Raw genomic sequence first — 13,817 nt, forward strand, 5'->3', positions numbered from 1 at the left:
AATGACTGATTAGGTAGTACATTTTGTTTGGCTTGAACTCATATTTGATTATTCCCATTTATTATAGAGAAATGGGCCACAGCTATGAATCATAACCAAATGCTGTAGATCTTCAAAGCTAGGTATTCCACAAGATCAATCCAGGTACCCATGGCTTTTAAAAAATATTTAGTAATCCTTCAGAAAATGTTGATCTGGTAAATCACAGACAAAATATTATTCATTTGGTAAAAACATTTGCATTCTAAGAAGAAATAACTGAGATGCAGCATCTCCTTCTCAAAGGCAATCAGAAGATCCAAATGCCAGATATTCACAATGACCTCTACAGCATTAGAAACAACAAAACTTAAGATCAACTGGGTCTAAAATGAAGCTTCTCTTGTGCTCCAGATCAATGATAATTGATATTGTACAGAGGGTACCATTTAAAATACACTTGCATTTATTTTCTGTTACTGATTTCTTAAGCTTTCCATGAACCTAGGGTCTGACTCACTCCCACTGAAGGCAAAGGAATGACTCCCACTAAACTCAACAGAAGCCCAATAGGCCTTTAATTATTTCCAAATCAAAACTATACATTTTGAAATGTTGGATTTCTAGGATTTGTGGCTTGAAGTAATAGCAATACAATGTGATAGAAGTTAAGTGGTCTATTCTGCTATTGAACTGCGTGGGATTTATGGAGAGCTGTACAACTGTTATAAGTATATGTATTTGTAGAGTACTTACATTCCTTATAAGTAAAGTGATTGTTAAAATACTACACTTGAAATAACTGCTCACATTCCAGCTACAAGCACATTAGGATTAGAATCAAAGAAAGCTGGAAACATCCTATCAGTTTTCTTACAATTATCAACATATTTATATTTTTAAAATCTTTTTATCTTTAATTTTAAAATACTCTCATATTAATTATTAAATAACATTTAACACTGAATCATATCAGATCCCACATCAACATCAGAAAACAGTAGGTTCATTACTGAGATGCCAGAGAGCAGATTTAAAATTAGATACACCACCTGTTTGCAAAATTCACACATATTTTATCTGATTTTCATGCTTTCTTGAACATTTTAAAGCCAGTATCTCCAGTATGGTATTTATGAGCCTGTCTTCATTGAAACCAGGGTTTAATCAAAATTAGCAGACAGAAGTGATAGTAGTTTGTCGTGGTTCATGCTGACTGTGTAACCATTACTGGCACAGTTTCAGTAAACTTAATTGTTACAGAAATATGTAAAGCCATGTTGAAATTTCGCTGTAGAACAGACTTCAGTCAGAGGAGCAATCTCCTATGGGAAATTCAAGAGACAATGCTTTTCTTTATTTCATCCTTCCTAGGGCTGTTTTCAACTGAAGGTAAAGTCCAGGCCACTAACATAGAGAGAGGGGAAAGGTGGGGAGATCCTCTCAGAAAGGTTAATTCAAATTGGATTGGGTGTAGAGAAGGGCTACTAGGATGATCAGGGGAATGCAGAGGTTATTCATGGGAGAAGACTAAACCAGTTTGGTTGAGCCAACAACAAAGGCTGAACAGGGATATAATCACTGTTACAACCAACAGGTAAACACCAGGAAACATGAACATGCCTCCCAAGGCTGGAGGGGTATGGTAACCACCCGCAGGTGGGGCGGCGGTGGGGGTGTGGCAGCAGTGAGCGGGGACCGCCCACAGACAGCCATGGTGATGTCAGTGGCAAGAGCACGACGAGCAGGGACCGCCCACAGGCGGCTGCAGCGGTGTCAGCTGCAAGGGGGGGAAGCGTGGCAAGCACCGACTGGCAATCAGTGACTGCCTGCAGATGCCATCAGCAGCATTGGTGGGAGGGGGTGGTGAGCAGTAACCACCTATAGGCAGCTTCAGCGGTGTCGGCAGCGAGGGGGGAGGGTGGCGAGCACTGAGTGGTGATTGGTGACCGCCCGCAGATGTCACTGGCAGTGGCCAATCTCAGGGGGTGCACTTGAACCCACATGCACCCCCTATGCATGGCTAATGCCAGAAAAGGAGAAGAGTTATTTAAGCTAAAGGACAATGTTGGCACAAAAGAAATAGGAATAAATTAGCCAAGGATAAATTTACACTGGAAATTAGAAGGAAGTCTCTAGTCATAAGAGAAAGAGGTTCCAGAGCAGCCTCCCAGTAAGAGTATAGAAGGCAAAAAACTGACTGAGTCTAAGTTGGAGCTTGATAAATGTACTAAAGGGATTATATGACATGGTTACCTATTGTAGCAGGAGACTGGATTGGATGATCCAAGTTCTCTTCCAGTCCTGTGTTCCTCAGCTCCCCATACAGACGGCTGCAGGTATGTTGAAAAGTTCTCAGCAATTTTCACTCATCTGTTACAATCTGTAACTTCTAGATTTAGATTCCCAATAGATTTAAAGCCACCTTTCAGGCAAGGGACAGACATTCAAAAAGCCTGAGTATGAATTGATTCAATCTCTGAAGGTTAGTCTAACCTGGCTAGGCTGAACTGGTTTGCAACCATCCAGACGTTCCCTCTGGACTGAAGAAATGCCAGTACATGCCTGCAGTGGCTCAGGCTAGAAGCTGGGGGAAGCTAGAGCAGCCCTCCCTTCCCTTTTCTCAATGCTGAGCTGAGGGTGGGGGGAGGGAGGTGTGGTCAGGCCCCAGCAGAATGCTCTGATTAAGGAGGGGTCCCCCAAACTGCCCTCCCCCCCGCTCCTGACCAGACCAGCAACAAGTTGATAACAGCATTTAGCACCCCATCAAGAAAACAAAAGCCTTTCTCATTAGTTCAAGCTCTTAAACAGCTTTTTCCAAGGAAGGAATGGAGGGACATTACTAGCTGTTGATTAGCTCCAAAAAGCCCTAAGTGGACACTGTCCTGTCTGCCTTACATAGACTCCTCTCAGCATTAGCAGCATACCACACACTGGCTATGGTCTATGCTATGGGAGAGGAAGTGGGGGAATCCCTGCTTGGGCAGGGAGTGGAGGAGGGAGGTAGGGGGAAGCCAGGCAGAGGGGCAGGGCCAGCCCTGTTCTCGAGCAGAGAGCCCTGCCCAGGGCTGCAAAGCATCTGGGATGCTAGGGGACTCTGGTTTAAGATAAACCAGGAAGGGGTCTGGGACAGACATTGCATAAACCAGTTTGACTCAAATCAGTTAAGTCTGATACTGCATTCAACCAGGTTTAGCTCAAACCAGTTTCAACCGTTTTCAAACTGGTTTATGTGCACTGAACATCTATTCTATTACAGATTTAAACCAGTTTCTGATTACTTAAACCGGTTTATGTATCATGTCTGTCCCTAGTCTCAGAGTGTTGCAATAGTTTATAGTATAAAACAACCACTAACACAAACGCTCACAATATAATTTGAGGTAATCAATACACAATATACAAGTGTTTAAACGAAAGGTGGGAACAAGGGGAATAACAAGGCTAGTAAGATTGACTCATGCAATCATGTTGTCTAAGAAAGCACTATGTTGCACAGGACACTTAGTATGTGCTAAATCTGTGGAATGTTATGTGGTATCAACCTTAAATCATGTTCTGAGCAATTACAAGGTAATGCACAAAGGAGAGGACAGTTCTGCTGCTGCTGGAAGAAGAGGGGGGGAGTTTGACAAATCACCCCAGAAGGAAGAAGGGAAACTCCCTGAGGTGTGTGAGCAGGAAACTACAGAGTCCACAGTCCCCACCCACCTTGCCCACACCTCTTTGGTCATTTGACCCTGCCATATTTTTCTTTGTGAGGTCAGACCCGGCTGCTGCTGCCTCCTCTCCTGGCTAAACAGAGGCTGTTTCCCCTGCACAGTCTGTGTCAGGGGAGACAGCACTGGAGTGACTTGCCTGTCTTGCCCTCAGTTTCACTCTCCACCTGCGTTCTTACTAGCTATGCCTATAACAACCTGCAGGGAACCTGCAAGTTGGAGCAGGAGTTGTAAGAGGGATGATTTTGAGGGTGTCTGGCCAAGCTTGGAATCACAACATAGAGAAGGGAGATTTCTTGGCAGAAGTTGGCTGGGAATGGTGCATCCTGGGATGCTGGAAAACTGCAAATCACATGTATCATCCCCACAGCACAGGCCAAATGTTAGAACAACACAAGTTACTTAATATGATCTGCAGATAGTCCTCCTCCAAAAAGTTGTAAGTCTGTTATACTATGAGTGCATTAAGCATGTGTTTTCCTGCTTGAATGGGCAGATGCTCACACTAAGTGCCTTTAACATTTACTAAGTGCATCTTGCGATACGGCCCAATACTGATAAACTGATTTTTAACCAACTCTGCCTTCGTATTCTAGTCCTGTTTCAGAAACATCCATCATAAACTCTTTCTTGTTTTTTTCTCATGCTAGAAAACACATCTTCTAAATAGATCTTCCATGCTTATAAACAGCAATCATTCTATCTACGGAGATTTCATGTGACACGTTCAATGACATTTTATCTTATGTTGCCTCTGCCTGAGCCAATTGGTCACTTTATTACTCAATCTCTTGTGATACCAGTTGTATTTTGCAATGTGAGATAAAGAAACCTGCATTATCTACTACTCCTCTACCTCACTGAAAATCAGACCACTCATTATTATTATAGCTCACATAGTTGATAGTTTAGCCACGTATAAATTCAAGAGATAGAAATGAAAATCCATGCTCTATCCAGGTCTATAACAATTTCTAATTTACCAGACCACAGATAAAATAATACATAATAATAAGAGCAAGAGTACAAGCAAGCCAAAAAACCATATATGCTAATATATCAAGCAGCATTCCATGATTATAATACAATCCTCATTTATACACACAACTGTCATTCTATGCTGCTGCTCAAACAATTTTTAAAAAGTATTTGTATGAATTCTCATAATTTCAGGGCTGGGTAAACCTGAGAAAGAAAACCAGTTAATCAAAATTAACAGCAAGAAGCTCAGCTCTGTGAAAGTTACCTTCAGCATTGACTGGTGCAGTCTGTATAGCGAGTTCACTACAGCCACATTCCTTCTCTGCCCTTCAGTAAGCTGGCCAATCACCTGGCTGGCATCTCCTTGAGTGGATAGCTGCAATAAATAAAGTAGTTAGAAGTAGTATGAAGTAGACTATGTCAACAACTTTCTCTTGAAACAGGATAAAACTTAAGAGACAAAGTTAATTAAAATTAGTAAACATCACGCTGATCAGAAAAAACCCACCTGGCAGAAGTTCATTCCTAAAAGTCAATGTCTTGAATTTAACTCTCATTATGGATCACATAAAATACAGAAGAGACCCTACAAGACCCAAAACAAGCAGATGGCAAGATGAAAAATGAGGGTTGGAAGAACCCCAAATGAAGCTGCCAGACAGAAAAGATTCAGATCCCTAAAAGTTATGCCCTGCAGCATCCAAGTCAGTAATTCCCAAAAACTGTGCTGTGAGATCCTGTACCACCCCACCCCTCTTTGCGAGGAGGTAAATGCTCTCCTCTGCCATCTGGCACCCAGTGTCTTCCCCAGCTACTCCAGCAGCACCTGTGTTGCTCCTCTGGGAACTGGCGCCATCACCACTGCTGTCTTCCCCTGCCTTTCCCCACCCAGAGACGGGCAAGCCCCATGCTAGTCCCCACCCCATGGTCTCACCAGCACTCTGCTGCAAGTAGGTAGACCAGGCAGATGCACAGAAGAGCTGCCCTTTGCAGCCTGACTCGTCCCCTCTACTCCTTCCATGCTCCCTAATTCAGCAGGAGGGGGTGGTCACCACTATAAATCATAAAGCGCAAGAATGATGTATAAGATGATTAACTACAGCCCTTTCACAGGAGATGTTTATTATTTTTTAAATTAATTTGGAAACATAACTAGAAATATGGGGGTGCTATATATACAAGTACAGAAACACATCATTCTGTTAAAAGAACTGTACAGGTGGAGGCTGACTTGGTGAATCCTTGCTAGTAGCTGTAAAGCAATTACAGCAGGTATAGCTATTATCAGGAGACTTCACTGAGGCATGACAATTGTGATTATCTACACATACTCTTGGTCTAGGATACAAGCTTATCCTTTAGCAAAGTCCCAAAGAAATAAGCCCAACACTTCAGATCCTCCACCAAGAATACATTTAAACCCCTGAACAAGCCAGTTAGTGACCTTTCCCAAAATCAATCTCGACAATATATCCATAGCTCCCATGGCAATGCACACTCAAAAGTAAACAGTACATGAGCAAAACTAGTTTCTCAGGATACAAGCCATATACATGACAAGAATATGCTTGTTTAATTTACATAAAATAAAAAAAATTGTTAAAGAATAGGGTTTTAACACTCATAGTTCTTTACAAGACCCAAATAGTCAATAAAAAATTCAAAATATCATAAGCCCCTGCCACATGTAACATATTAAACAATTAACTGGTTAATTGTGAAATAAATTTAGACGAGCTACACATACAAAGTAATTATCACATAATTAACTGGTTAATGGAGCAACAGATTTAGACCAATCACATGTGCAAAGTAATTTTCACACCATACATATGTCTATCCTGCTATAAAAAGGGCCAACCAGCTTGCAAAGTTGGTGCTTGAAAATGTGTAATAACTTTATAGCTGGTTTCTACCCAGCTTTACTTTGAACATGTGCAGGGCCCACATGTATGATATGAGTGAAATGGGTAGAGTGGTAGGGATCCTAGCACAGGCTGGCGCAGGATCCAGGGAATCCCTGGTGACCCATGCCCTTACACCAGGACCTATGCAGCCCCATGCCTCCACATCGGGAATTCCCAGGATTACCAGGACCCGAACTGACCCGTGCTTCTATGTGAAACATGGATTGGTGCAGGTCCCAGTATCGAGGTGCAGGGTGGTGTGGGGCACTATGAATTCGCGGGGTACTATGCTGCTCCACCAGGACTCGCACCAACCCATGATTGATGTGGAGGCACCTGGCAGAAATACACTGCTTATATTCTCTGCACTGTTGTCCAAAACGACACACATACCATCTAAAATGCTTAACAACAATCAACTTTTCCCAAAATTAATACTTATTTTTAGTTCTTTCAGATTAATCAAACTTGGATTTGACAGGGATTTTCTGGACCCTTTCAGCATTAGACTATTATCACGTGCTTAAAGTGCAGAGGCTGATAAATCTTTGCTACTGTCAATAACATTTGAAATTGAGCTGCAGGGGATTCACAAGGCTACCTCATATGAAGATGCCCCACTGGATATTGGCTAAAAGCCTCAACATTCATAATATGCTGTCTCTGGCTTATCCTTTCTGCCACAGCAGTGATTTCCTGAGGCAAGAAGGTTTTGAGAATTCAGCTGTCTGGGAGAGCTTGTCTGTATACTGTTTGTTACTGGGGCACACTGACACTTGGAATAGTTTATCATGATTCAAATTACTTTTAACTTTTTAAAATTGTCTGATTTTCAGGATGATTCTCTCCCTTCAAATATATATCGTCCTATTTTTTATCCCTAAAAATATAAGTATTAAAAAAACACGGCTTAACAAAACATCACGACAGAAGTTCCTCTGTGAATGAAAATGAAAACTTTTAATTTGAATTTTAATATATATAATTAAGATAGTGAATGAGAACTGAAATATGAGACTGACCAGGTTGTTTTCTCTGTCTGAGAAGAGACACAGAAAGTTGACACTGCAAAAGGTGGAAAGGAAGCCAAATATTTTAAGCCTGTAAAGTATGACTCCATAGTGTTAACAACCAAAGGAATAGATATTTAAATCTGGCAACCTCCATCTGATCTGAAATATGGCAGAATGTATTGTGTGATTTTTGTTTTAATTTCTTGCTTTTAATTAGTAACAAAAAGAGAATTTAACATAGAAAGTTAGGGTTGGAAGGAACCTCAGGAGGTCAGTCATCTAGTAAAATTTAGTTTACTACATGAGGTACTCCTGGGCAATACTAACTAAGAGAGATTTGTCTTGTAGGAACTTTTGCTTCAGATAACACATTTCAAGGGTTTAAGATGTTATTTAGCTACCTAATAGCACACACTGACAGTACTGATGGGAAAGAGGAGGATGCTACATTGCATCAACTGGCCCCTCAGATAAAAAGAAAAACCTTCTAGAAGTAGGAGACCTTGAAGCAAATGTCCTCCATATACTGCATTTTTAAGCAACTCTGTTCACTACCTATCTCCACCATAAAATTATATCTGCAAACCCCCTCTTTTAAAGGTCTAAGCCAGGGGTTGGCAACCTATGCTGGCAACCTATGGCTCCTGTGCTGGTTCTGACTCGCAAAGAGGTCAATCAGGCCTGTGGAGGCCAGATATGGATCAGTCTCACAGAGCTGCACTGTGCCACATATCTGCTCCATGATGCTGCAAAACCTGATCTCCATGACATTAGAGCTTACTCTTGCTGTGAAAGGGCTGGGAATCTGGCACCTAGCTGTTCAGAAGGGGGAAGAAGGGAGACTTCTGGCCCACGGTGATGGTTGGATTATAAGCATTGGCCTGTGTCAGCAGAAGGCTGCCATTCCCTGACGTAAGCAGTAGCAACTGAATCTAAGATAAGTGTTTAAGAGAGCTGGGACTGCAGCAGTGCCTTCTCAATACAGTACAGTATCTGATCTATCTTGAGGCTAGAAAGACTAATACGTTGTGAAAGCATGGACTCAACTCAATCATTAGTTTGACATTTTCAAGACTAGACACATTCCAAACAGAGGCAGCTGATGTGGTCATACCTCTGGCTGAAAGCAAATCAATCCATCTTGTACTTGGACTCCTGCCTGATCATAAAAAGTTATTATAAAACACATAATCCATTTAGATAGCTTCCTAGTCAACATGGTTTGGCCCTGGGATTTCTCTCTGTGAGCTATAAATAATTGGGGAGATCTACAATTAGGCTTTGTGCTTTCTTCATGGTAACATTTAAGTGTACAGCCTCACTCCACCTAAGTTATAACTCAGCAAAACAAATGGTTATTGGCGTCAGTTTATAGACTTATTTGAACATAAGCTACCACCTAGTAGATAAATTTTAGGTGAAGTTTTACAATAACATTAACCTTATGGAATGTGGCATAAGTAGAATCATTAGGGCTGTGCAAAGCTTCAGTAGCTGATTCAATTCGGAGGAGATTCAGCCCGATTCGACAACTAAATCTCCGAATCCAAATCAAATTGGGAGACCCACTGAAAGCTCTGAATCGTCACCAATTCGGAGATTCAGCCATAGACTAAACAGGCAGCAGTCCTTGAGGACTCTGGATACAGTTGCCTCCAGCTGGTAAGTCCATTGTGCTGGGCAGAAGGGGAGGGAAGAGGCGTGGGAGAGGCAGATCAATGCCCCTACAGTGAGAGAGGGACTGGGGCTGGGACAGGCAGCCCAGCCGGGGCGGGGGCTCCCGTCACTGTGCACCACCAGTCCAGGAGGGAGTGGGCATATGCCCCTGAATCTACGCGGGTGGGGTGGGCTGGACTGCGCTCTGGGAGGCTAGCCCCAACTGCCTGCTGCCAGGCTGTACTCTGCAGGGTGGGTGCAGCCCTGGCTGCTCTCTATGGGGTGGGTGCAGCCAGGGCTGTGCTCCGGGCGGCTAGCCCCAGCCACAGTCCAGGCTCCGCCCGCCCTGCAGAGCGCAGTAGATCAGAGGCTATGGGGGGGCTGCAGCCACCCTAAAATTTCCCATAGCCCTTGCCGCCAGCCCCGCTCTCATTCAAGTTCACGTGCCCGCCCCCATGCCCTGCTACTGCTTGCTCAGTTGGGGTGAAGTCGCGGCTTGTCTGGGAGGTGCGGGGAGGTTGGGTGAGCAGCAGGAGGGCATAGCCCCCACTCCCAACGCCTACCACTGCCCGTCCAGAGTGAAGCCTGGCTCAGCCCACTGTGCACGGATCCAGGGGCACACGCCACTCCCATGCTCTCCTGGACTGGCACCACACAGTGGCGGGAGTCCCTCTCCCCAAGTCCTGTGCCCCCCTGCCCTGGCTAGGCAGCTTGTCCCAGCCCCAACCCCAATCCCTCCCTCACTGTGGGGGTGCTGATCTGCCCCCACCATGCCCCTTCCCTCCCCCTCTGCCTACCACAACAGACTTACCAGCTGGAGGCAGGTGTGCCCAACTTCCTCGAGGACTGCTGCCTGTTTAGTCTATGGCTGAATCTCCGAATCAGTGCCAAATCTTTGGATCCAAATCAGCCAAATTGAATCAGGACAGTGATTTGAATCACTGAATTGAATCAGTGTCCCTCCAAATTGGCTGAATCCAAATTGAATACCTGCTGCTTCGCACAGGCCTAAGAATCATCTATAAGAACCCATAATCCAGTAGTTTTGCCAGAAGATGTTACAGCCAAAAAGAGGGTTGTTTTCAAAGAGAATAGATAACTTCTCTGAGATTCAAAGGGTAAGATTTGAATCCAAGTGTCAAGGTTAGGAAGATTCTAGACCAGTGAAAGTAAAAAAATGCTCTTCACTGACAGGTGAGAAAATATTCAACAGGCAAAAATCCATAAGCAGTAATAACTTCAGTTTAAATTTCTACAGAGGATCAAAATAACCCTGAATCTTTCAGAAATCAGATATTCTAAGACATGCACAACAGAACAAGTCTTGGGCTTCTTCTAATATTGTAAAACTATAGAATGAAAGTTTTCATTTCATATAAGACATTCTGGTAGAACTTTAGATTCCAAAATCTTTTTTTTTTTTGTTTCATGAGAAGAAATTAAATGTTTCATTTTTCTAGGGACTTGGAAACACAACAATCAAGTACAGATTCAAGGTCTTAACAGAAAATCCTGCCCTTCTTTTGAGATGTGAGATCTGGAACTAATGGAAGAGGGTAAATTTCCTTGCAGAGCTATAAGATCTGAACCCTCTTCTCATCCCAACTCACAATCCATTGTAGAATTATTAAAATCACCTGATTTTTTTTTGCCAGTTCACTTTTCTTAAAATTTTAAGGAAGAAATGGAAGAAAGGCAGCTAATAGCCTTCTCCTAATAGAAAAAAATATAGTCTTCAGTTCCAGGACTTTGCCTGCCTGAAACAAAACTGCTTAGACAACATACCCAAAAGTGAAGGGTGGTTTTGTGTATTTATTTGCATTTGTTTTGTAACCCAGTCAAGATTTGCCTTGTTGAATAAACTGAGCTCAGGAAAATGTTAAAGTTACTATATTTGCTTGAATATAAGACAAGCCTTCCCTAATCAGCATGGGAAAAAATGCTCCTCATCTTATATTCACATACAAGGAGACCACATTAAATACATTATCCACCATTAAATTGATGCCAAATGCATCATGTGCTCAGCATTGGAAACCAACTGTGAAGTTGATCAAATGCAGCCAACACTAAGCATGACTATAAAACACATGACCCATATTAGGCAAGCATGCTGATGGGAAAGTGTGTGTGCGTGTGCACACACACGTACTCCCCTTAAAAAAACCAGACAGTTGCTCTCCCAGGAGGGAACAAGCACTGGGCCATGAAGTACTGGAATACCAGGCCACCATTTGGAGAGGCTGGAGCAAGCTCCTCCTCAGTGCAAAAAATGCTGATGGGAACTTTTTTTTTTTAACCAAAATTTCATATTGCAAAAACAACTGCACATCCAAAAACATACAATTACATATATTAAACCCTTAAAAACATACATCAACTTCCTACAAAAGAACCCCTTACAGTAGACGTTTTTCTTCACACAGGACCCCATGAAATACTATTACTTTAGTAACCACCTGAAACTCTCTGCCCCTCCCATCAGTCCTTTCTGTTGGTTTAGTGAAACTAGTGTGTCCAGTCTTTTTTTCTCCACTTCTTTTCTGCCTCTTCTCCTCCAATCTCTTCTTTGTCCTGATCGATGTAGTGTTTCTATTCATGCACCCCCAACTTCAGGCACTCTCTTTCAGTGAAAGCCAACCCCTTAAAAAAACAAAGGTTTCCATAAACTAGATTTAAAATATGCTAATGAAGTTCTTAATAATGTTTTCTCCAGTCCCTTTGGTGTGACTCCATATAGTACCATCTCTTGTGCCAATTATAGTTTTATTTTGGTGACACACAGAAAGTGGCAAACCCTTTTCCACATCTTTTTGCACATGTACCACTCCCAAAATAGGTCTCTCCATTTCTTCCTCCCTGGAACTCTCCCTTGGTCACCTAGTGAGCTTATCAAGCCCCATCTGTGTTGCATCTCTCTCACTGGTAAGATATTTCTTACAACCATCCACACTAGGTCAGCATGTTGCCCTTTTAGTTGTTTACCCACTCCCCACACCTTCTTCACTTGTCCTTCTGTGAAGCTTCCCACTGCTGCCATCCTGTTCCTCTCCTTTACAGTTTCATCAATTTCTTATGGTCTTTCAGGACCTCTAGCCCTACCTTCCCTATTTTCTACCTCTACATGAAACCTTCCATCCTGATATAATGAATCGGGAGTTGCCATACCCATGGACTCTTTAAAGAGGTCTGGCATACTCCCCATTTCCTCAAAATTGCAGCTCCATGAAATTGGGTGATATACACTGCTTTCCCCTCTCCCTCCATTATCACCTTGAATACCGTGCTTACATATTTTGCACAGATGAACAATCCCAAATCCCGTAGCCCCCATCCCATCATCTCTCTTGCTTTGTACAGTTCAGATCTAGCCAAGATGTTTAGATCTAGATCTTTTCTCTTTTGGCATGCCAGAGAAACACACATATTTCTCTCTGTGCTTTTGCAATCTGCCACTACATTGGTGGGAATACAATTCCTTTATATAGAATAAACAGCAGTAGTACCTTAACCGCGGCTACTTTTCTGACAAAGGGCAGCATCCTTCCGGACTATAACCAAAGTATTTGCTGTAATCTTACCTTCACCTTTTCCCATGCTGTATTACCTTTCCCTTCAGCATCCATTGTGATCCCTAGCACTCTAATTTCACTCTCTCTTATTTAAAGGCCCAACTTCTCCAAGTCCCTCCAGTTCCCCATGCCCATTATGGTGCTTTTGAATCTATTTAGGTTAGCCCCCATCACTTCTCCATACTCTGATGTATGCTTTAACACCCTTTCCATTGAAAGTCTATCTCTGTCTCTAACTACTATATTTATATCATCCATGCATAATACACATTTTATTTCTCCCTCTCTCGGTATCTTTACTCCACTTAAGACCTTGTCTTTTCTTATTCTTTGTGCTAAAGGTTCCATGTTGCACACAAATAGTAGTGGTGACAGGGGGCATGCTTGCCTCACTACTGTACGGATTTTAAAGGCCGCACTTAGATGCACATTAATTTGGACTTGACTCTCCGCTTCTCTATACAATAGCCTTATCCAACTTACAAATTTATCTGGGAATCCCATTTTTCCCAGCATTTCAAATATGTAATCATGATCCACTCTGTCATATGCTTTATCGGAATCTAGATTTGCTACAACTGTGTTTGTTTTCCTCTCTCGGATGTGGGACAGTGTTATCTCTGATCACTCTGATTGTTTCCAAGATCCTTCTACCTGGTACTGTGCATACTTGGTCATCATGTATTATCTTCTGGAGGTTTTTCCTCATCCTCAAAGCCAGTGTCTTGGCCATTAACCTACAGTCCATATTAAGGAGTATAATTGGTCTCTAGTTTTTCTTTCTTGCCTTTCTTGAAGAGTAAGATTACAACGCCTCTTGTAAAAGCTTTTCCTGTCTCTCCTGTTTCCACTATTTTTCTTGAAGACTTTCACTATATCCCTCCTTATTCATGCCCAAAACTTCTCATAAAATTCCACAGGTAGTCCATCTGCTCCTGGTCATTTCCCTCTTTAAAGATTTTTAAGCACTCCTCCACTTTTTTTAAGCTT

At 42.5% G+C, this 13,817-nt stretch overlaps 1 protein-coding gene across 2 annotated transcripts in view; it reads right to left on the bottom strand.

The window, feature by feature from the left end:
• Positions 1-13,817, bottom strand: part of COG5 (component of oligomeric golgi complex 5) — a 355,827-nt gene that overhangs the window by 38,949 nt on the left and 303,061 nt on the right. For both annotated transcript variants that reach the window (XM_006257811.4, XM_019487452.2), the window contains one exon: positions 4,945-5,055. In XM_006257811.4, coding sequence (XP_006257873.1) covers positions 4,945-5,055 — 111 coding nt within the window. The remainder of the gene's footprint in view (positions 1-4,944; positions 5,056-13,817) is intronic.

This window comes from Alligator mississippiensis, chromosome 4, assembly GCF_030867095.1.
Source record: "Alligator mississippiensis isolate rAllMis1 chromosome 4, rAllMis1, whole genome shotgun sequence".
Taxonomy (NCBI): Eukaryota; Metazoa; Chordata; order Crocodylia; family Alligatoridae; genus Alligator; species Alligator mississippiensis.